We start from the raw sequence: 24,255 nt of genomic DNA, 5'->3' as shown, positions 1-24,255 counted from the left end.
GTGGGCTTTCTCTAGTTGTGGTGAGCGGGGGGCTACTCTTTGTTGTGGTGCGTAGGATTCTCATTGTGGTGGCTTCTCTTGTTGTGGAGCATGCAGCCTAGGCGTGCAGGCTTCAGTGGGTGTGGCATGCGGGCTCAGTAGTTGTGGCTCACAGGCTCTAGAGCACAGGCTCAGTAGTTGTGGCGTACAGGCTTTGTTGCTCCGCGGCATGTGGGATCTTCCCGGACGAGGGCTCAAACCCGTGTCCCCTGCATTGGCAGGCAGATTCTTAACCACTGAGCCACCAGGGAAGTCCTCTCCTTGCTAAAATTACATTATAAAACCTGTCCCTCATATCCCATGTTTTTTATGCTCTTTTCTGTGGTTTTCATCCTTTTGATTCTGTTTCAGCTTGGATATTTTTCTGCTCTGTCTTCTGGTTCACTAATTCTCTTTTCAGCTATGTCTAATCCACTATTAAACCTATCCATTGAACTCTTAATATCAGATACTGTAAATTTTAGTTCTCAAAATTTTAAACTGCTGAAATTCTCATTATTTTAATTCCTTGAAGTCTTTAATCATAGCTAGTTTAAAGTCTAGGTCTGATAACTCCATTATCTGAATCCTCTGGAATTTCTATCATATGCCTGTCCTTGAAAATATTTCTGAACATGTTTTGTCTTTTCATGCTTATTTATTTTTGGATGAAATTTTTTTCTGTTAGAGAGAATTTACTCTTGCTTTTGGCAGGCAGCTCTAAGGTAAGGGCACTAGAAAGCCTGGATCACTTTAATTCAATCAAGGCCTTTTCCCCCTTTATTCCTAGTAGGTAGCCCTTTGGGGTCCCAACAAAAAGCCTGGTACATTTATCAGGGCCCCTTCTTCTTGGTAGGCCCTCAACTATTTTCTTCTCCCAGCCTTGTTTATTGAAAACTCTACTCAGCTTCTCAGCCTCTGCTTTTACAACTAACAGTCTCCTTGAGAGGAAAAATGGCTCCAAATGTTAGGCTCACTTTTCTTGGCTTCCCTCCCCTTCTAGAACTTTGGCCCACAATTCCTCACTGCTATGGTAGTCCTCTGATGCCTTCAAAGATTTTTAAAACTTTTTGCCCAGATCTTCTAGTTGTTTTCAGCAGAACAGTTGGCCCAAAACAACTTGCCCACCATTGCTGGAATTAGATCTTCCTCTCTCCTGAACTTCAGACTTAGATTTCCAATATCCTGTGGAATGTCTCCTGAATATCCCACAGGTCCCTCGTGCTCAGTATGTCCACACTGAACTCTTCATTTGTCTCATCTCCTCCCATTCCACACAACCGGCTTTTCCTGTTGTGGCTATTTCTGTTCGTGGTTTCACAAGCTATAAAAGTTATCTGTGAATCTCCTCTCTCTCTCTGTGCCTCCTCTCTCTGCTATTACTTACCAAGTATTATACTATGTATATTACCTCCATTATTTTCCTTCCACCTGAGCCCACTGCTCTGTTTCCTAGAATATCATACTTGGCCCCCTGCATCTCCCTCCTGAACCACTGCAGCAGTCTTTCCTAACTGTCCTCCCTGCTTTCAGAACCCTCTGCCATGCTAACTGCCTGAGCTGCCAGAAGATTCTTCCAGAACAGGGTTCTGACCAAGTCATTGGCCAGGTAATGTCCATCAAAGGCTCCCCACAGCTTCTTCAAATTTAGTAATAATCCTCACCTGGGCTCTCAAGTCCTCCATGATTTGACTCCAACACACTTTCTTCAGCTGTATCCATTTACTTTCCTGATCTTCCATCACATAGCCAAATCACTTCCCAGAGCACAGCCTGCCTTTCTTCCTCTCCCTCATATATATCTCACAACCCTTCTCCTTTGAGATCCATCTCAAATGCCACTCCATTCCAGCAACAAATATTTATTGAACACCTGCTATGTGCCAGGTATAATGCTAGACCCTAAGAATACAAAGATAAGTAAGGCATACATGGCCCCTGCCCTCACCTAAAGGTCTAGTGGGAGAGATAGACACTGCACTTATCTCCCATATGAAACTTTTCTAGGACTTCTCAACCAAATGTGACTCGCCTCCCTTCCATCCTTTCAGTTCTTTGCTTGCTCACCACTGCCCTCTCCACACCCCTACCATATCACCATCTGCACCTATCTTAGAGTAATTTGTATGCATTTCTTACCACCCTTCTTCTGGATCAGATACTTTTTGGCTTTAGAGAGTGGGGTCTGAGTCTTAACCCCTCAACCAAGACCCATCAGACGTCACTGTGTGGCCCTTGGTCCGGCTCTGGCAGAGTGCTGAGGAAAGATCCTGCACAGTCCAATCTCTGCCTCTCCCTAGAACCAAGGGTTCTTCCCAGCTGTGTCACCCAGTACTTCCCTCTCCCCATCTCTCCCACTCCAGGCCAGGAGCTCCCCTCCTTGTGTATACTTCTAACTACCTTCTGGATATCACCTAAATCTTCTTCTCTGTCTCCTGGCAATTACTGGAACTCCCCCAGAGAGCATAAATTAGTGGCTTTGGTGATTTCAGGTATGATTTATGATCTCATCCTTTCCCCCTGCAACTCTCCCAGTCCCTACATCTTGTGGTAGGTAGGGACTTCCCATCAGTGCTCCCTGGATCATCCAACTCCACATCACTGCCCTGCCCAGACCTTCATCATGCCATTCCTCAACTTCTTTCCCACAGCCTCTGTTCCCATCCATCCTGCACACAGGGATCAGATTAACCACCTAAGCAGCACTTTGATCAAAGCATTCCTTTTTCTGGAACCTTCCATAATTTCCTATTGCTAATAAGCCTCCTTAGCATGGACTGCATTCAAGACCCCAGCATATGTCTCCAGATTTACCTTCAATTGTTCCTCTACTTAACCCCTTCAGGCCCAGCCAAACTGATTTACTCTGTCCCCCAAACATGCCAAGCTATGAAACCTTGCACAACTGTAACATTAGGCTGCCAGGAGTAACTCTTCTAAACCTTACCCAAATATCATAACTGAACTCCAAGCCACCTCCCCTGTGAAGTCATCCCTAAACACCGCAGCTGATTTCCTCAATTTTGAGTGAATAAACACTTGCTGATTTTGCATGATGAGAGGTGGTGCCCCCTCTAGCAAGTGACTCTCAGGACAGCTTCCCGAGAGTTACGCACTTGCCCCCGAGAGAATGCTGTCTGTCCCTCAGCTACTACTGCTGTGAGCAACCAAAAGTTGTCTTCCTTGGGCCCTCTCAGGGTAGTCCCTGTCCCTTATCCTCCTAACAGGGGCAGGATATATTGTTTCAAAGAGAAGAGGAATGTGAACCTACTTCATGCATTGTTGCCAATTTCTGTTAGGGATGAGCCCATTTATGTTAGGGATGAGCATTAAAACAAAAAGAGAGGGGGGAAACTGAGTCAGGTGCAGGCCCTAAAATTTTAAATTTGTTAAATGATTTTCTTCAAAACTTTCCTACACTTCATACTTTAAACGACTTTAAAGGTAAATACATGCTTTAAGGAAGCAATTACCCTTTTGTGTCAACAAAGATTAGTGTATATTTTTAGGAACCACTTTCTTGTCCCTTGCTGACTATTTCTGGAGGCAACTTTGACCTCTGGCTGGTTCTTTTGGTTTGTTTCTGTTTTCGACTTTTTAGGGTAGTGGTGGTGAAGGAGAAAGGTCCTTCTTTTGGCTAGTGGATAAGCCCCTCCTCAATATGAGCACGAGAAACTGGAATCACTGGATTATCCGCCCTAGGGTGTAGACAAAATTAACTAGCCATGTTATTAACATGTCCCTGATTTAAAAGAAATACTGACAGCACTGTTTTCTAAGCAAGTTCCTGCTGTCCTTAGGTGGGAAGGGTGTGCACATATAAGATGTTGTGGCTAGTACCATTCGGGATTGCCCAGGAGACCTGGGTTTCCTCTTGGCCACTGACTCCCTGTGGGACTGACCCCTCATGGGGGCCTCAGCTTCCCTACGAACCCGATGATCCTTAAGGAATTTTTCAGTCCTAGAAACTTCTGTCTAGCTCTGAAAAGAGTACTGGCTGCAAAAGGGCTTTGTATAAGGGGATATATTCGCCTTTTTATAACAATACTATAGGGGAGAAACGTCAGAGTGGATTTGAATTGATTACATTTAAGTCAGGCGGCTCTAGGGGAGAAAACAACCCAGACTGGGTCAATGGGTTAACAAATAAAAATTTTTTTAGAAAGCCAGTACACAGCCGTAAAAGGAATCAGTTTTCCCAGTAATCCTGGGAGGGACATAGTGCAGGATTCTTGTTCCCATTTTACAACTGAGGAAACTGAGATTCAGAAAGCCTAAGTGGCTTGACTCTTCTGCAATCGGCCAATCATCGCCGCCCTAACTTCACCTCACTTCCCGGTTCAGCACGAGAGTCCTCTGTGAGGTGGCGGTTCCGGGTCTGTCCAGCCCCAAAGGCGGGTCAGGCAAAGCTGCTTTAAGTCACGCACCACTTCCGCCTGCCGGGGGCCGGCCGGGCTCAGCACCCTCCACGCAGGTGCTTCCCGAGTCACGAGCCTCACTCGGGGGCCCAACCCTCCTCCGGCTGATTGGTTAGCTCTTGAACCACTTCTGTCCTCTGATTGGTTATTACCTTTTCGGCTCTCCAACACCGCCTAGACCGACCGGATATTGGGGCAGGGTTTCCGCTTCCGTCTTCTCCCTCCTCCCGCTTGATATCAGTCGCCACCACAGCGGGCGCTGCGGGGCGCAGAGTCGGCTGGTGTGTCTCTCAGCGTCGGTGTCCGTGCTGTTGAACTGCCCGCCATGGCTGAGTTAGATCCGTTCGGCGCCCACGCTAGCGGTCCCGCGCTGGGGAACGGAGTGGCCGGCGAAGAGGACCCTGCCGCGGCCTTTTTGGCGCAGCAGGAGAGCGAGATTGCGGGCATCGAGAACGACGAGGCCTTCGCTATCCTGGACGGCGGCGCCCCCGGGCCCCAGCCGCACGGCGAGCCGCCGGGGGGTCCGGGTGAGTGTGGGCGCGTTCGGGGCGGGAGCACTTGTACGGAAACGGCTCGAAGCGGGTCTGAGAGCTCTGTGTAACTCTTGCACCTCGCTGAGCGGGAGGTTAAGGAGGAATGCAAAAAGGAAACGGGACCCCGGCTCAGTCATGCAGAAACGCAGGCTCGGCAAGTCTGGTCCGCTCTGTGAGTGTGTTTGAGCGCTCCCGGGCACGGGCGGGGGATAAAGTCAAGAAAATAGGATGACAAGCTGAGGATCCCGAAGAAGCCCGTTCAATGCAGGGATCTTTCATTGAGCACTTGCTGTGCCTTGAGCCTGGCCTCAGAGGCACAACCGCATTGGCGCACTTTGGCCAGACTTACAGGCCAGTCTGAGCCTAACACAGACCAGTTAGTAGGAAGGAAGGCCGGAAAAAAAAAAAAAAAAGAATCGTGGTATCGTTTTCGAGACAGAAACGAAAATGGCAATGCAGTTCAGTATTTCAGCACTTAAGGTGTACAGAATGTTGGGTGAGGGGGAGGAAAGGAGGAGTGAATAGGGAACGCGAGAAAGACGGTCTAGCCCTGGAGAAACTCTGGCCAAAGAGGGCAAGAGTTTTACCGCTTGTGGAACGTATCACGGCTAGGACTTCCGGAGCTCTCCTTCCTCTGGGAACAGCTTTGGTAGGCAGTGTTGCCTAAGCAGAACCTGAGATTAGCCTGGATCGGTCTTCCAGGAGGTGAAGGGAAAAAGTAGTGTGGCCTTTCCCCAGCCAAGCTCCAGCAAACAAGAGAAAGCGAGCACGTGGCAGGCTGCCAGTCTGACTTCTGAATGCCTTACCTGTGTGCAGTGCTTCGAATTGTGGCGGTAGGAGGAAAGGATGAGTCGAAGAGACCTTTTTAATCGTATAGGGAAGTAGGAAATGAGCTAGAAGAAACGGGAGGCGGCTTTTCATTTCTTTAAAAAACGTTCCAACTAAGGGAGAATAAGGTACAGGTGGGACAGATGGGGGTGTTTATGCTACCCTAAACTCAGACCTTACGGGGCCAGGCAGGTAACATAAATGAGAGAAACATGCGGGCTGTGAGTAATAAGGAGTATTGGAGACTGCGGCTTTGGTGCACTAGAGTAGTGAGTGGTCTTCGTAAAACCGTTCAGACTCTGAAATCTCAGTCTTCAGCCAAGCAGAACCTGTTTGGGGAGTGGGGGTGGGGAGACTGCTAGTTTGCAGCCTGAATTTTTATACTACATCATGCTGCCTCCTGAGCAAATCAGTTCCCCAATAAGAATTTACAGGAGAATGGGTAGTATACCTGAAAATGCAATTTATAGCAAGCAGGTTGGGCTGAACTAGGCTGTGGCTGGAAAATGAATTTGGCTTTAGGTGATTAGGGTTTCTTTGTTGTTGTCGGGAGGTCTTCAACATTTGCCTGAGAATCGTAATATTTTTAGATCCTTCGTTTATCTCCCTCATTGAATAGAAGGAGAAAACTGAGTCCTGCAGAGAAACGACTTGCTTAAGAAAAAAGGGCAAGTTAATAATAGCTGAGCGCCAAGTCCCCCCACCTTAGACTGTGCCATAGTCTGTTGCAGTTGTTTAAGCAGGGGTGGCGTGGGATAAGAGATTGTCATTTCTGAAAGGCAGTTGTGGCTGCCCTGGGGAGGACAGTTGGGGGTATCAGGACTCATAGAAGACTGTCCTGATTGAAGGACGGTGTTGACTCTTGCTCACTGTTGTATCCCTGGTGCCTAGCAGGGTGTCTGGCACACAATAGATAAAAAGGAATGTGCAAAAATGTCAGGTACAGGGGTCCTGTATAGAACCAGCAGATCTTGTTGATGGGAGGGGTAAAAGGGAAAGAATAGAGCTGGACACACAGATCCCTTGTGCATCAAGCTTTCAGCAAAGGGAAGGAAGGGATGATTGCTGACTTAGTTCCTAGGAAGGACTTTCTTAGTGAACTAAGCATTTAGTGACTTAAAGCCAGATCTCTGACAGTGTAGTTGAGGTTGGTAATAGTGCAGTGGTCAGCACTTCCTTTGAGGATTAGAGCACTAGTTGGACACTTTATCTTCTTTCTTTTTCTCTTTTCTTCTCTCTCTCTAGGGGTTAAGATTCTGTGCTGTCCTAGACTGCTTGAATGTGAGTTTAGCTTTGTGGTCTCAGACAACTTACATAACCATCGCTGCCACTGCCCTGCCTCAGTTTTCTTCTCTGTAAAAGGTGCGGATACACACCACACAGGATTGCTAGGATTATATTGGAGAGCACCTGTAAAGTGCTTACACACAGAAGCTGGTATGTTATGACTACACACAGTCCCTGCCTATTATTCCTTGGGAGTGAGGTGAGAAAGGTGTTACAAAGCCTGTAGGCTTTGGGGTGTACTGAAGACACAGATTTTAGGAGGGAGCTGTGTATCTGATGTGTTACCGTACAGAGATATATAGGCAGGAGGCACTAACAGAGATTGAGGAGAGAGGAACATACCTAAACTCCCCCAGCCTTGGGGAAAACTCCCATGGAGGAGGGGCTAGGCCTGAGCCTTGGATGACGCCCTCAGTTGTTAGGACATCAGTTGTTAGGACATCCGGAGAAGAACATTAGCTTAGAGGTGGGAGGTAACCAGCTGAGTGAAGTGGCTCGGGGATACTGAGTAAGAACAAATGGTCAGGAAAGAGGCAGCCCGAGTCTAGAGCCGAGGAAAAGCCCTCAATTGTGAGGGCTGAGGATGGAGGAGGATAAGAGAGGCGATTAAGGAGCTACTGAGAGAGTATGGCAGTGAGGCACTCATCGAAGGAAGAGAGGTACATAAAGGAAAGCTTTCTGGAGGTGGAGAGTAATTTTCTTGGTAGCAGTGGTGGAGGGAAGTTCGGGGAAATTGCATGCATGATACTTAGTGATACTGCACATTTGCTGTGTCCCGGGTTCTCTGTGTACTTTCAGATCCATGCAGTAACTCTGCAGGCAGAGTGGTAGTGTCATCCTGTTTCAGGTGAGAACTGATGGTTGTGGAAGTTAAGCAGTGTTCCTAAAGTGGCAAGCTAATTCATGATTCCACAGGAATTCAGACCCAGGTCTGCTTGACTTCCATTGCTTGGGGAACATGGGAAGTTGAAGGTGAGTTTGGGATAAAGAGTCTTTCATCTCTGGAAACTTATTCTGGCCCTTGTTTCTGTCTGGAGTTCTAGAGATGCCCTAGAAAGTTTCCTTCTGGAGCATTAAGTTGGTTAGCTTAGTTGTCCTAATAAATCAAGGCCCTGGGTGGCCTGCCTTCTGCATGTTTCTATAGCAACAGATGATCCTTTGATTTGAGGCAGTTGAATGTCAGTACAGTAGTACAGTAACTAATGAAAGCTCAAAGCACTTGCCAGTGAGTCTGGTTGAGTCTTCATACCTAAAGGACAGGCAACATGTGACTTAGAAAGAGCTATGGGATGAGAATTGCTTCTGATGTTGTGTCTGGAGTAGTGACCAAGGTCTCTCCTACTGACAGTGGCCCTGGGTTGAAATAAGTATTAACTGGATAGTTGGTGTGTTAGTTGTAATATATTAACCAGAACGTAGGCCTGGCCAGACTAGCCATTGTAGGCCCGAAGATTTAAAATTATCTCACTTTTTTTAATAGTATTTACTTACTTATTTATGGCTGCGTTGGGTCTTCGTTGCTGCGCATGAGCTTTGTCTAGTTGTGGAGAGCAGGGGCTACTCTTTGTTATGGTGCGCGGGCTTCCTATCGTGGTGGCTTCTCTTGTTGTAGAGCACGGGCTCTAGGCGCGTGGGCTTCAGCAGTTGTGGCTCTCGGGCTCTAGAGCGCAGGCTCAGTAGTTGTGGTGCATGGGGTTAGTTGCTCTGCAGCATGTGGGATCTTCCCGGACCAGGGCTTGAACCCGTGTCCCGTATCTCACTTTTTAAATTTTACTCAAAAAAAAAATAAATTCCAGGTGGATTAAAGAGAGGCTTTTTTTTTTTTTTTTAAGTACCAGAAGAAAAGTGAATATTTATCTTAGAGTAGGAAAGGCCTTCATCATAAATGCAGACAGAGAAATCATAAAGGAAAAAAAAACTGATAGTGTCTCATACAAGTTAAGTAGTTCTAGTCATTAACTATTGTAAACCATACAAAAAGATAATGGGGAAAATATTTGCAATGTGAGAAAACAAATAATACAGAAGGAATACTTAGAGATCAAAAGATAGCAGAAAAATGGGCAAAACTCAGGCAGTTCAGTAAAGAAGAAAATCAAATGTCAGGTGATTACCTCACAGAAGATTGGCACAACAAAGCCACCTTAAGGGTTTTTTTCCTGATAATCAGATTAGCAAAAATTTTAAAACACGCTAAAACTCAGTCTCTAGTATCAATGAAGGTCTGAAAAATGGGGCACTCGTGGTGATGGTGGAAATACAAATGGTGGACCAAAGGGGGCAAATGGCTGGTGTTTAGAGGTCTTTAGAATATATATTCTGTGATCCATCAGTTCTATGTCAAGAAATTTATTGCTGAGGAAGGATTGAATATGCCCCCTGCAAATACTTTTATTAGTTTTTTGCTAAATTTACATTTCCAAAACTTGATAGAATACTTTAAAAACGATAGGGATAGGTGACACAGAAACAGCTTAAAGTAGAAAAAAGCCACTGACAAAAACTACAAGAAACTCATTTTTGTACTTTCATAAATAAAGCATAGGAGTAAAACAAGTAAGGAAATTAAGAAAAGTACGAGAAATATGTTGAAATGATTGATAAACAACCAGCAAGTGAAACATGGATCAGAGCTGTGGTGGGTTGGTAAGTGCTTAGATCCTGTGGTTTGTCTTCATGCCTCAGGTTATCAGATGATCCTTCCTCTGACTTCTTGCTTACCCAGGTATTGCACCACTTTTTAAATGCTGATTATCTCATGATACATGCATTTAATGTTTTTCTTATATATCTTAAACATAAAAAATAAATTTAAGAGTGAAAATACTGTCATTAGTTATCTGCCCCTTCAAGAACACCTTACTTACCTCTCAAGGAACCAACCCTACATGTATTTTAAGGTCGTTTGTGAAGTGCTGATACGTACAGATGTTGTGAGGATTAAACTTAATGTATAGAAAGTGTTTAACATTGTGCCTGGCACATTGGAAGCAGTAAGTAGTAGGTGTTTTCATACTAAAAAAGTTGAGAATTTAATGATAGAGATGAATGGATTACTAAAAAGCATTTGTTACAGGAGTTGTTTTGCTGGAAGAAATTTTATGTATATGCATTAGATAAAGTAAAAAAATAGAAACCAATAGACTGAGTAATGAAATTATGTGGTATTTTCTTCTCTCTCCATTTTCCTTTTTTTTAAAACAATGTTTTGGTATCAGGGAGACATGCTGGGGAAATGAAAGTTTTCAGTACTCCCAAAGCTAAGAGGAGGGTAATTGGGAGAAGCAAGAGAACGAGGCTGATTTGGAAAATAGGCGGTTCAAGTTGGGTTTAATTAGTTAGGAACCAAGAAAACTGGAGGAGTGGTTTGATGAAATCTTTGCCTGTTCAAAGGAAAGAATGTGGCTGAGAGCACCCTGCCTCTGGCTTCTAGGAAAACCTCTGATGTTTCTGAGGGCCTTGTGATGGTGGCCCACACTAGCTGCTCTGCATTCCTTTTACTGCTTGGGTTCTTGTATCTTTTAGGTTCATCTCTTTTCTCCTCTTCCCTCTCCCATCCCATGCAATAACATGGTCATCATAGTTTGAAAACAATTGGACAAAATACTGGAAGTCCTACATAGTAGGCAGTAAATACGGGTCAACCAACAGATAGAGAATACATAGAATATGTAGGTGGACGCTGCATTTTTGTTGTGCCTGTATTGAAGCTTTCAAGGGGAGGCAGAGCAGCCACTCCAAAGGGCTGGTGTGCGGCCTGGGACAGGCTGTCTCAGTGACGGCTGTTGGGTCAGGGCATGGGTTAGAAACACATGCTTATTGGGCCAATCAGGTAACTGAATTAGTGACACACAGAAGGGGTTAAAAAAAAAAAAAAAATGAGGCTAGTGGGGACTGGCAAATTGTCCAGAGCATGCTGCATGTAAAGGCTGCCTTCATTTAAGGAATGCAGGCCCAGTATTGCCAGATCTTCTGTCTGCACACCCCCCCACACACACTGGGAATCCTGATTTTGTGAAATTTCCTGATTTAGTGCTTTGTATTTTAAATAAAATATGTTCAGCCTGTGGACCACCATCTTGTACTGTATGGATTGATAATCTCTGGGTCTTAACTTAGACATTTTTCATATTTCTGAGATGGACTTTCTCATTTAGCTCATGAACAATTAATTGTGCCAATAAGATCAGATTGTATACAATCTGAGTTTTTGTAACTTGCATCCTTGAAAACACTAATTTAATTTGGTATGCCCAAATCTTACTGTTCTGGACTAATTCCAAGTAGACTAGAGGAATTAGCAAGAAGTCTCAACTGTAGACCCTCAGGTGCCAAACCTATTCTAGCCAAAGGATGGAGAGTCCTGACCCCCAAGAAAGCACCTTGGTTTAAATATGAAGCTGCATATCTCTGCTCACTGTGAAGGATTCCGGGCCACCCTTATCCTTTGCCTTCTCTAGAACTTTCATAAACTCTTGCTCTGTGAGGCACTTCTGCCGGGCTTCTAAGTGTTATCTCTAAGCCAGAAGACAATTATCAAAAGCTTTTGGACAGATTTGTCCACGTTTTGGTGAAGTCATTTGTGTAAGCACATCTTGATTTCATTAAATAGAAAGTTGTCCATTCTTCTATCTGGTACCTAGCACAGGGATAGTATTTAGTAACTTAGAGTACTTACAGCACTGTGTCATACTCTATAACCCTTTGGCCCAACATATGACCAGCCCTGATTGACAGATTGAAATCTTATGTCTTGCAGATGCTGTTGATGGAATCATGAATGGCGAATACTACCAGGTACAGAGTACTCTGATTATGTTGCATGATAGTGTTGAGAGTCTTCCTTTCCTGTGATTTGAATTGACTGACCTGGAAAGGACCCCACTCCTTTGACTTCCCTGGATGTATTAGTAACTGGTATGTTACCTGCCAAAGTGGAAGGATTTGAAGAGAGGTGGCATTGATAGAGTAGTCTTTTAAAATGTGATTGACCTGGCCCTAGTGTTACCAACTTTATTCTCAAGAAATGACCCTTCATGATGATGGCAGTGCTGGTGGCAGTGGCAGTGGCGGCTAATTTAAACACTGTGCCATGTAGTGTCAAGCACTGTTTATACTGAATTTTCTTTAATTCTCACAACAATCTGAGGGACCTGAACTATTGTTATTCGCATTTACAGATGAATAAACTGAGGCACACAGAGGTTAAACCAGGAGTCTAAAAGTAACAAAGGTAGTATGTGGTGGGGCCAGCATTGGAACCTTTTAGCTTTTAGATTGTCTTGAGGGTGGGGGGTGGCTGGTATTTGTGATGGCTACCATTATTTTCCCTCTGTATCACTGAGTTTTTGGTCACCAGCCCAACTTGCATTGGCTTAAATAGAATTCACTAGCTCATATAATTGAAAGAACTCTGAGATAGGCTAGGGGTCCTCGGACCTGGATTCCGACTCAGTTCCTCTAGGACTCTGGTTCTGCCAGCTGAGTGTGCGGTTTTATACTCTTTCACGGTGGCAGAATGGCTACAGCACTTCGAGGTCTGACATGTGCATGTCATACTATCTAGAACAACTTGGAGGTTTCTCCCAACCACTCAACAAAAGTCCTATGTTTCCCTCTTGACCAGATGGAAGTAATCACTGTAGCCTGGGGAAATAGCATGGTGCTTTGCTTCTGCCTGGGTTTCTGCCCACCCTTCAACCAGTTAACTGTCAGGAAGGATGAGATTAGTCTAATTGGTTTAAGCCAAAGGTGGACTAACTTTTGCTGTAAAGAACCAGATAGTAAACATTTTAAGCTTTGTGGGTCATAAGGTCTCTGTCAGCCTGTTCTGTTGCTGTAACATGAAAGCGTCTGTAGACAGTATGTAAATGAATGGGCACAGCTCTGTTCCAGTAAAATTTAATTACAAAAACAGGTGGCCGAGCCTGGCTATAGTTTCCAATCCCTGGTTTAGAGCTTGGTCTTTAGAGTGAGATGGAATGGGGTTCAGTCCTGGCTTTATCCCTTACTAGCTGTGAATTTGGACATGTCATTTCTCTGCGCCTCAGTTTAATCCCCTGACTGTTGACATGGGAATAAAAATTTGACTTGCAAGGTGTTTGGGAGATAAAGCTTTTATGTGGCTGAAACATGGAAAGTGCTAACAAGTTAGTTACTAATAAATACTACTGTAAATAATTTTCTTTACATCTTTGTTTATAGTCTGGTTAAGTTAAGCTGGTAATATTCCCTAGTTCAGTAGGTGAAATAATTCTATAAAGATTAGATTCTATTTGAATCTTTATCAATTTATTAGCTCCCAAATCTTAAACACTGTAAAGAACCTGTGTGTCTCCCTCCCCTCCCCATACGCTGTGACTCACATTGGCCTGCCTTTTTATTTTCTTTGGTGTGACTGTAGTAACTATACATTTTCTTTCGGACTCTCTTTTTCCTAGAATTCACTATATTTTGATTAGGTGGTATTAAGTGTACTTTTCCCTGTATTGTATAATAACATTCAGAAGTGTCAGGTTCTAGGCCTATGCCGTGCTGTGTATTTACCTTTGTTACTTTGAAGATACCACAATCTCTGTGTCAAGTAAGGAAACTAAAACTGATCACACTGTTTCCTAGTAAGTCCATTACTCACTTCCCCAGTTTTCCTATCTCCCACTCATGTCCCATTTATTAACAGGATAAGAACTACTCAGGCTCCCTTGTGGATTGCAAGGATTGAGTGCATAATGTTGAAAGCTCCCTATTGGCACGTAAGGTGGTGGTGTTGCTCGGAAGGTAATCCTTTACATTTACCACAGCCATCAGTGTTGCTCATAACCAGCGGTTCTAACTTGGGTGAAGCGCGTTTCTGGGAGGAGGTTTTGGTACTGATAGAGCACAACTGTGTTTTGTGTTAAGGAGAGTAATGGGCCAACAGACAGTTATGCAGCTATTTCACAAGTGGATCGATTGCAGTCAGAGCCTGAAAGTATCCGTAAATGGAGAGAAGAGCAAACGGAACGCTTGGAAGCCCTTGGTAAGGAATCCCTTTCTGTCTTTGGGTGTCTGTTTTCAGTGGAATAGTTGACTTTGACTCTACTTTTATCCCTTTTTAACATGAATTAGCCATAATGTCCTTGTACGGTTTCGGGGAAAGTATCTTTCCCAACAAGGTCACAAGGCCACCACATGGAGATGCTTAATCACAGGCCGCTGTGTGGGGATTCGGGCAGCCCGGAGAGCCACAGTGCATCTCTCCTCTCAGGAAGGGCAGAGTCGTGCTGTGGAAAGAGCTTTGGACTTGGAGTGAAAGACTGGGCTCCAGGCCCAGCTGTAACTTACCAGCTGTGGGCACTTGGTTGCTCAAACCTTACAGAGCCTGTTTCTTCATCTGTGAAGTAAGATCAGTGTTATCAGCCCCAAGGGTAGTCTGAGATGGTATTTATGAGAGTGCTTTATAAACCTGAAGGTGTTATATCCATGTGAGGGACTGCACAGTCCATTTACCATTTGAAGGCTGAATTTAAAGTAATGCTTGAGAGGAAAATGTGAAGGATGTTAGGTAATATGTACGATTTGGTTTTCTTACCCTAATATCCCTGTAAGTTTTTACTTTTTATGGGTGAGGATCATAGGAAGAGTAAGTTTTTGAATCACCACGGCCAGAAGTGGTAGAGTCAGAGTTTCAGCTTAAGTCTGCTCTGCTTCAGAAGCCACACCCATCCCTTCAGCTGCATTGCATTTAGTGTACGCCATCTCGAGGGGCAGGCCGAGCCTGAGAATCAGTGCCAGCCAGCCTGGCCTTTGCTGAAGCGCCTTCTCCATGGAGTGTCAGCTGTTGGTCAAGATCGGGAGAGACTTGGTATCTGTACATGTGGGTTGGAAAGGTGTGGCAGAGGCGGGGAGGGGGGGTGTTATCCACAGGGTATTCTTTTCTCAATTTTTTATTAAAATTTCAGACACAGAATAGAGTAAAACAAACATGTGTGCCCCTTCCTCCAGATTCAGTAATGAACATTTTGCCATATTGGGTTGTCTTTGTATAAATGAGGCATGTATGTGTATGTTTTATACACTCACATGTGCATACATTTATATGTGTATTGTGAATATACACATAATTTTTTTTTCTGATCCACTTTAAGATATAGACACCACCACATACATCGTACCTAAATATTTTATTGTACATCTAGAAATAGCAACATGCTTCTATGTCACCACAGTGTCAGCATTATTATTCCTTCTTGGGAATCGCTGAACTAGTGAAAACATGACTCAGATGGTGTAGAAATAGGAAAGGAATTGACCCAGATAATACAGCCAATTAGTGTCTCTCCAGCCCAGTTTCTGTGGCTTTCAGAACAGAGGGCACACTTATGTTTAACCTTTACAGCAGTATCCGATAGTAGTTTCTTTGATGACGGAAATGTTCTATATCTGTGCTGTTCTGTATGGTAGCCACTAACTGCATGTGGCTATTATGACTGAGGAACTGAGTTTTAAATTTTATTTAATTTTAATTTAAATAGCCACATGAGGCTAGTAGCCACTGTACTGGATAGTGCAGCTTTAGAAAGATGAAGATAGGTCTTCATGGTGCAAACAGCCTTGGTCCTTGCTTGTTCTTCTTTGAGCATCTCTTCTGAGTAGACTTTGAGGCAAGACTTAGCAGGTATTAGTACTATTAGAGTCTTTTTCATGATGCAGAACCCAGCTTTATCTTTTCTCTTTCCCCAAAGTTTAGCAAAGTTGTCTTCTCCATGCAGAAGCATACACTTTGGTGTCTGGAAAAATTTCATTTTCTTTTTCAATTATCAAATTGGGCTCTTTGGGAATATTCCATGAAGTGCTGTTTTCTTAACTCATGTTGCCTTCCTGAGGGAAGTCAAACATTTGGCCTCGTATTCCAGTAGAATCGAATTAAACTGGTCCATGAATTAGGTGTTTCTGCAGTTTCACCTTTTTCCCTTGCAAGAACTGTGAGAAAGTGCAAGATGCTAAAAATAGAGAAGCAATGTCCATGGTTTTAAGCTTAGCTGTGTGCTACGTTTTCCAATAATTTTCTGTGAACAGTAATGCGTATGGCCAGAGAAGACAGCTGTCAGTGTACCCTGCTCTCTAAGAGGATTTTTCACCCTCTCCTCTCCCTTCTCCCTCCCAGATTCAGAGATGCTGTATTACAGCTTGGATCTTTGTTCCATCAAGCTAAGCATTTAAGAATTCTAAATTCTTGTTGCCATTGTCACTTCATAAATTTATAAAAGCAAGAAGACGATTTAAAGGAACTATTTTATGCAGTAAAATGATCATTAGACTATACAGAAAGAAAATACTCTCCAATCAAAAAGTAATGCTTTGGAAGTAATTTCACAACTCTTGAAAAGGAGACCTTATTCTTTAAAGTTTTTTCAGTTTCTTGTCCACAGGGCACCGTCGGCCCACAGCATCTCTCCCTGCGTCACAGCACCCTCCATTCTACATACACTTAATGCCATGGACATGCACACATCACAAGTTTACTGTGTATACTTGAGTCGGTGGAAAATTTGAGCGAAATAATTCTCCTCCTGAGCCAATAGGTCACCTTCTGATAAGTTAGGTAACAGGGTAAAAAGTTCTTTATAATCTGAAACTTTGGGGGAGTTTCTAGCTGCTACTAGGTTATTTCTAGTAGTTAAAAAGTCTTCTGCAGGTTGTTACTACAAGACCTTTCTTGCAAAGGCCCTAAAATTGCCCCTGAATGCTTACTTTCTTCCCTTCAAGAAGTTGTTTGCTTTGTACTTTGTTCCTCAAGGACACTCATTACAGGTTGGGCTCTGGCTCTGCACTGTCCAGACTCTGGTCTGGATCACTGATGCCCATCTGCTGGTCACATCTGTGACTGTTGCTGGGCCTGCCTCCCTTTCCGTCCCTCATCCCTCTCTTTGGAGGCAGCACAGTGAAGTAAGAATGTGTGAGCTTTAGAGTCAGACCTGGGTGTGAATCTTGGCTCTGCCACTTATTATAACCTTTGGGAACGTTACTCAAACTTGCCGAGCTGTAGCTTTTCTCACTGCTGAATACGGGACTAGTTTACCTTCTTGGGATTGTTGTAAAGATTAAATGAGATGTCTGTAAAACACCTTCCAGAGAGGACATCCTTAAGAATGGGCTTAACGTTTAGGTATTAGCGTGACTTCCGGTGTCAACTGTGGCAAAAGTATGACCTGTATTTCCTTCTCTCTACGGTAATTTACTGACATGTTTCTTTAGCTCAGTATCTTAGGGAAACTCGTATTTAGTCCTGAGAAACTTCGTGGGTGAGAATCCAGTCTGGCACACCTGCTAGGTGTGCATTTTCTCTCTCACCTAGAACCTTTTGGATAGCTGTTAATGACGACCCTCACCTCTCCCCCCACAGTTCTCTGCATTGGAGTTTCTCCTTTAGTTCTGCCCTAGCTCTGCCACAAACTCGCTCTTTGGCCTAAGCAGGAGTAGATATTTTGTGCTCCCCTCAATTCCATCTATACCCTACTGTTTCCTGGTTCTGGAATCATCTCTACCTCTGATAATTTTTCTCATAGCTCCCTGCTTCACAGATGTGCATCTACCATTAATTGTCCAACCTGTGTGGAATATAGTTTGTGAGGAGATTTTATTAAAAGATTATCTAATATGAATAGTCCACCCTGAACTGGCAGCAGCATTAAAGAATCACCTGTAATTGCTTTTTCCCCAGTTGGTGTCCCAAAAGCCTTTTTTAAAATTAAAAGTCAGTATTTCCACCTCTCCCCCACCTCAAAAAAACCCCCGAACTAGTGATCCACTAACGTGTAGGTGGACCTGGGATAAATGGTGGTGAAACACTTTGAATAGAATTGCTGAGCTCGAGAGCTGGACATACAATCAGGGAAAAGAGAATTTTATCTTTCCTCCCGTCTGTTCTCCCTCCAACACACACATGCGCCCGCACACAGCATGAGATTAATAAGCCCAAATACACGGTGAAGCGGACTTCAATTTGCATTTCGCCTCATTTGTGTTGTCTTTCTTTTCCTTCCCTTCAAAGATGCCAATTCTCGGAAGCAGGAAGCAGAGTGGAAAGAAAAAGCAATAAAGGAGCTGGATGAGTGGTATGCGAGGCAGGACGAGCAGCTACAGAAGACGAAAGCGAATAACAGGTCAGTCTGCACTGCTTCTAGAACAGCTCGTTTGTCAAGACAAAATCAGGTCTGTTTCCACCAGCCAGTGTAGGTTTTCAGCTGCCGCGTCTTTTAGTGTGAAATGTCTTTGCAGGTTTTCAAAAATATACTTTTGAAACATAAGGGTTACAAGTCTCTTGGATCTTGTGAGAGTAATTCAGCCTGTTTTTTCGCCACACTAGTTGTAGTGAGTCTAGCTCTGCATCTGAGAGTTTGGTTAGTATGCACTGCCTGTAATGGTATGATTCTGCAGAAGGAAGTGTCATCTCACGGGATCAAGTGCACATGTAAAAATGTAACCCTGGAATGAAAGGCCACTTTCATGACTATTCCAGGATCTCAGTACTTTGGAGGTGATTATAGACTCAGTCATGTCTCATCCCCTACCTCTGAGGGCTGCTCCCCAAAGGGTCCAGTAGCAGGGATGTGTGTTCCGTCATTAGGTGGCCAAGATTTTCCAACACAGTGACTTCAAAATTAAGGGTTCTCTGGGTGCTTATTATCTGTGTCTAAGAAAATCATGAGTTGACTTTTTAAAAATGCTCTTTTCAGAATTTACTCACTTACTGAAGGTTAAGTAGTTGTAGGGAGTAAAGGGTGTCATTCTCCTTCACCACCGACCAGCAGCTGTGGTCTTTAAATGCTCCGTGCTTGGAGTCCACTTGGAAGCAGCTCAGAAAGAGAGATGGGGGCAGCACTGCTTGCCTGGGTGCAGGCCGGTGGGCTTGCTTCCCCTGCCAGACTGGAGACTCTGAACTGGCTTTCACTTCATAGTCACTCCACCCACTTCAGTGTAAAAGATAGGTTAGACTCGGCCTGGGGCTATTTGTAATTTTCATGGTAAAGAGCCTTGGGTCCTTGTTCTCAGAGGCAGGAGTGGGTTTAAGTACCCTTGTCTTTGGCAGCTCTTAAGTGGAAATCTGCCAGAAGAGAGGGAGCTGACCTCTTTGCCGGATAGTTTCTGCCGTCGTGGGGCGGCTACGGCAGAGCAGGTGGACTGTTTGTGCAGCAGCCTTCAACTACCTGTCTCCCGTTGCCCGTTCTTGGTTCTGTCACTGCCTCGGGTGCCAGGCTCGAGCCTCTGTCCTGGCCACCTTCCTGTGGGGCATGCGTGCCTGTCAGGTTCCATTTGAAGTTTTATGACGAGTGTGGTGGGGCTGCCCTCTGGTCAGGGTTGTGTTGCTGAGGGTAGTAGCGTTAGCCCGGGGCTTCTGCTGTGAGATTGTGGTCAGTTTGAAGTGCTGACAGGTCTAGGCTCCTTTATCCTGTGCTCATTCAGGATGATTTCCCCCAGATGCAAGTTCAGATTTGCCTCAGGCCGTGAATCTGCTCTGAAGTTCTTGGTAAAACCAGGCTGACCCTCCATGTGTGGAGTCCCCTTCCTGCCTTGCCTGAGGACTGCTGCTTTCAGGCCCCTCTCAATAGGTGGAAGGGCCAGCTGAGTTTTTGTGTGTGGTTTCCCTTTTGTTCTGGGGCTGTAGCCTCCACGGGGCTGTGCTGTCCTGTCACCAACAGCTCCTTCCTCTCGGGCTAGCTGCAAAGGAGCAAAAGCCTGACAGCAAGCTTTTGTTGTCGTAGTAATGCTTTGAACAGGAGTCATTAAACCTTTATTCTCTCCCAGTAGAGGCAAGCACAAGTTGAAGTTGACTAGGTTTAGCCCTTTGTGTAAACTAAAAGGATTATGGGTTTACAAGCTGGCCTGCCTTTCCTTTCCCTCCCACTCATTGTGCCCACAAACTACTCTGTTTTCCTGCTGACTTATTTGGAGTTACAATCAGGCTGTTCTTTTTGCTTTCTTTAAATTTCCACAAAACACCTCCTATGTATAAACCAAAATGGGAGAGAAGCAAGGGTATGTGTGAGTTTAAAAATAAAATTACTAGAATTTCCCTGCAAATAAATATGGGAGCTTAGGTTAATGACCAGGCATGACTGTCCTTAAAAGGTCCCTCCCACTCCTGTGCCCCAAACCCACTGGACAAAGGAGAGGGTAAGACTCATTGAGGGAGGTTCCCTGCCCACCCATGCTGGATGAGGGGGGCTGGCTGGGCCCAGGGATTCAGCCTGTCCCCTGCTTTGTGAACTTGTCCACCCAGCTTGCCCCCCTTTCCTTCTTGTCCCAGAGTTGCCATTTTGGTCCATCCCCGTGTGAGAGTGAAGGGGGGATGAAGTTCTGGCCTCTGGGCTGTACGTTGTCAAAGCAGTCGAGTCTGGCAGGGACTGAGCGGACTGACGGTTGTGTTCAGGGACACACAGTACGCCAGAGCCAGGACCCTTGTCTGCTGGTCTTCTCACTGCTTGCCTCCAGCTCCTCTTTTTTCAAAGGTGGGCATTTTGAAATGACCATCTATGTTCCCAGGATACTGGCAGTTGGTCCCAGCTAGTCAGTGTGGGGAAGCAGTAGTCGGATAATCCAAGATTAAGCTGGCTTTGGGCCCTAGCGTTCCTGGCGTCTGGCAGCGTTTGTGCCCAGTGGTGTTTACTGAGGCTGGCAGGAAGGAGGCGTGGCTTCCCGAGCGCACACCAGCTGGGGAGCAGCAGTAACTTACAGTGAAAAGAGCCAGGCCGCCTTGGTTGTGAGTTCTGCCACCCCTGTTGCTACTTGCTGCCAAACAGGTTGCTTCTTCTCGAGGCCTCCCTTCCCTATCACGTCATCTGTAAAGCGCGGGGAGAACACTCAGCGTCCTAGGTTGTTTGGGGTTGAGGATGGAATGGACACAATGTCTGTCAGAGGGCTCAGCCCATAAGTGGGCACCTAGGAACTGCTCGTCGTTGCTGGGGTAAGGCCTGGGGATGAAGCTGGCAGCGCTCTGGAGAATCCCACGGGGAGGGCCAGTAGGAAGCCTCACCTGCTGGAGTGTCCGGTGCTCGGTTAGGATGGAGCCTTGGGAGCAGCTCCCCAGAGCACAGTCGTGCCTCTATTGTGGATTTGAGATGTTTCTGCTTCTCAATGTTCTCTCTTTTTTCCTGCCTGCTTGCCTGCCTTTTGGACCTCTTGCTGTCTAGGGTGGCAGATGAAGCTTTCTACAAACAACCCTTCGCTGACGTGATTGGTTATGTGTATGTTGCAAAACTAATTCCTTTTCTTGTCTTGATTGTTCCTACTTTTTGTTTATAGTTAATGCTCCTTTTATGTCACAAGTTGCTTTGCTTTTAAAATTATTTCAAACTGGCACTGTGGGGGCTGCCTAAGAGTTGATAAGCTGGGGGAATGTTCCATTGATTGTCTCACAGAACCACGACTCCCTGCAACTCTGGTTGCCATTTTTCATTTTGGGGTTTGGAGGGAAGGAAGCTAACTCACTTTAAAAACGTGAGTCATTCGTGATCTCGTCTGGGAAGGTTTTGGGACTGGGGAGGGCGCTGACCTCTTGTTGCTGCTGCCACTGCTGCCTCCCTGCCCCAGGTGGGAAGGGGGAGTGTCCCCACCTGGGGAGGGGGAAGAAGCCCTGGGTTAGGAGCCAGTGCCGGCAGCATTTTCTACACTGGGTTCCTTTGAAGAACGTGAGGTTAGGGCAGAAGAGTCAGCAGAGGGGGCAGTCTCCCGTGGGGTCCGTAATTGTTTCTCTGTGGTCTCATACCAGAAATTGTTGTTTCGTGGCCAGCTTCTGATGCCCTGTCCCCCACTCTGGCATAAAGAGACCCCCAGCTCTGAGGTTGAGGTAGCCAGGGCTGTCTGATACAGGCCACTGTGGCTTTTCCTCCTAAAGAAAACTGCAACTTCTCTGGAAAAGCGTTGTTTTGTTTTGGTTTAAGGATTCCTGTTATCAAAGCAGTATTGCTGAATCGCTTGTTTCCTCCTCGAAAATTAGGACTAGCCTTTTGACGTAAGGGAGATGAGGGTGGAATGAAGGAAGTGAGGAACTTGTGGGAAGAGTAGACAACAGGCTGAGGTCTGTAGAGCCTCTTAGGGCGCGTGACCTTGAGCCCTTCATCCCGTTAGGAGAGAGAGCTGGGTTTCCTGGGCCCGTGGGTGCATTTGCAATGAGACTTGTGAAATGCTGGACTTACAGGTGGTGTTGGATTTACTTTTTGCACATTCTCTCTGGAGTAGAAAATGGAGACTGGAAAAGTCAAGTCTGGGTTTGCTGGGCAGCAGGGTGGCCCAACAAAGCCAGCCGCACGTCCCCCAGAGTACAGAGCGGCAAGGGCATGTCTAGCTTACTGACCATCTGCATTGAGCTCATTCTCATTTTCTGTATCTGACCTAAAGTTTTTCTTGTTTCTTTTCTTCTCTTCACCTTTAAGCACAAACATAAACCATCCTTGCTACAGCCTAGAACAGTTAAGTAAACCTCTCTCACTGCCCCTGTGTGTGCCATGAAGTCGCAGTGTTGTAGTGGCTCTGGGCTTCAGCGGTGTTTGCCACAGCCATCCCTGTGAGAGTGCTACCCCTCTGTCCCCACAGACCAGTCATCTCCATTGCTTTCGCTTTGCCCGTGATGCCTGTTGGGAGTAGATGAAGTAGTGTGTCTTCCCTCCTCTTAGCATTGCCCTTTTAGGCTGTAGCTCCTGCAAGTTAGTTCCCAACTGGGGACGGGCTGACCTTGGTGTGAAAAAATGTTGGAGCAGCGTCCTACCAAAAAGCAAGTCACACTGATTGGCTCTCGGCCATTGGGCGCCCACCCCTGCCAGAGTGCCCCGAGAAGCCCATGGTACCCGGCTGGAGGGAAAATGGCAAGCTTTTGGCTGAACTGGAGAATGTTGTAACAAACCCCTTCCAGAATGGCTTTAGTCTCTAGTGCCTGCTAGCATGGGAGCTTTGTCTTGAATTCCTTTTGATCTGCCCTATTTCTCTCCAGCCTTAGGAATAAATCCAGAGGCTACTGTGCAGTGACCTGTGGGCTTCTTTGGAGGTCTCTAAATTTACTTGAAACTCAGTACAGCCCAACATAAACTGCTGTTCAAGTTCTTGGCCAGCCTGCTGCTTTGCCCTTGCTAATGAAGGCGGTGAGTAGCTGGCTAAGGACTGGCTTTTTAAATTCTCTGTATGAACAGAGAGAGTGAGCCCTGAACCAAACACCTGTATTCCAACATTTTACACAGCAGTCCGGGCACCCTGTGCCTAGGAAAGCTGGCCATGTGTCTGCTCCCGAGTCTGACCTGGGCCAGGGGCTGTTATTCTTTGGAAAACCACAATGCCATTAAGTCAGGCATAAAGAGGCAGTTGCTTCCATAACAGGGCAGCTGCCAGGTCGCTAACAGGGATTCTACATTAAACCAACATCTTTTGTTGTTGCTTCCAGGGCAGCAGAAGAAGCCTTTGTAAATGACATTGAAGAGTCGTCCCCAGGCACTGAGTGGGAGCGGGTGGCCCGGCTGTGTGACTTTAACCCCAAGTCCAGCAAGCAGGCCAAAGATGTCTCCCGCATGCGTTCTGTCCTCATCTCCCTCAAGCAGGCCCCCCTGGTGCACTGAAGAGCCACCCTGTGGAAACACTACATCTGCAATATCTTAATCCTACTCAGTGAAGCTCTTCACGGTAATTGGATTAATTATGTTGCGTTCTTTTGGACCAAACCTTTTGTCTTTAGAGTTGATCATTGTTTGTGATTGCATGTTTCCTTCAACTGTGTTGTCCCTGGCATTCAAAGAGGAGGGGAGGTGGCGGAGGAAGGGAGGGAAGGCTCCCAATGGCAGCCTCAACCTATGCTTTTGTGCATTATTCTGAGAATAAATTTCTGTTTCAGACAATAAACAAACATGAAGCTTCATTATTGACCACAAGATGTGCTGCAGTTGGGAGTGAGGTTGGTGAGGAATTTCCTTTTATCCTTTCTAGGGCTGAGGCACAGCCACTGGGTGCCAACCCCTGCCTTGAACTAAAATAGCTGTGAGTTTCTATTGTCTATAGTAGGAGTCTGTGGAAGTTTCCATTTGAAAAGGGAGTTCCTTGGCTAAAAGTTAACCCCTCATTGCCCACCAAAGGTAGAGCTTTGAATCTCCACACCACCCTAGACATTTTCTCCCAGGTGGCTCTTGTTTGTCACTGTCCCTTACTGTAGG

At 45.5% G+C, this 24,255-nt stretch overlaps 1 protein-coding gene across 1 annotated transcript; it reads left to right on the top strand.

Annotated features, from left to right (window-relative positions):
* Positions 1-4,656: 4,656 nt before the first annotated feature.
* On the top strand, positions 4,657-23,951 carry CLTA (clathrin light chain A). The gene is made up of 5 exons (XM_068552175.1): positions 4,657-4,963; positions 11,844-11,881; positions 13,985-14,102; positions 18,117-18,228; positions 23,496-23,951. The coding sequence occupies exons 1-5, from the start codon at positions 4,762-4,764 to the stop codon at positions 23,665-23,667; spliced, it is 642 nt and encodes a 213-aa protein (XP_068408276.1). The 5' UTR covers positions 4,657-4,761; the 3' UTR covers positions 23,668-23,951.
* The last annotated feature ends 304 nt before the right edge of the window (positions 23,952-24,255 follow it).

This window comes from Eschrichtius robustus, chromosome 10 (assembly GCF_028021215.1).
Source record: "Eschrichtius robustus isolate mEscRob2 chromosome 10, mEscRob2.pri, whole genome shotgun sequence".
Lineage (NCBI taxonomy): Eukaryota > Metazoa > Chordata > Mammalia > Artiodactyla > Eschrichtiidae > Eschrichtius > Eschrichtius robustus.
The sequence above is the reverse complement of the archived record's forward strand: the minus strand, read 5'-3'. Positions and strand labels throughout refer to the sequence as shown.

Coding starts and splice junctions, on each gene's coding strand:
- CLTA (XM_068552175.1), top strand. CDS start 4,762: ATGGCTGAGTTAGATCCGTTCGGCGCCCACGCTAGCGGTCCCGCGCTG. Junction 4,964..11,843: donor CGAGCCGCCGGGGGGTCCGG/GTGAGTGTGGGC, acceptor TATGTCTTGCAG/ATGCTGTTGATGGAATCATG. Junction 18,229..23,495: donor AAGACGAAAGCGAATAACAG/GTCAGTCTGCAC, acceptor TGTTGCTTCCAG/GGCAGCAGAAGAAGCCTTTG.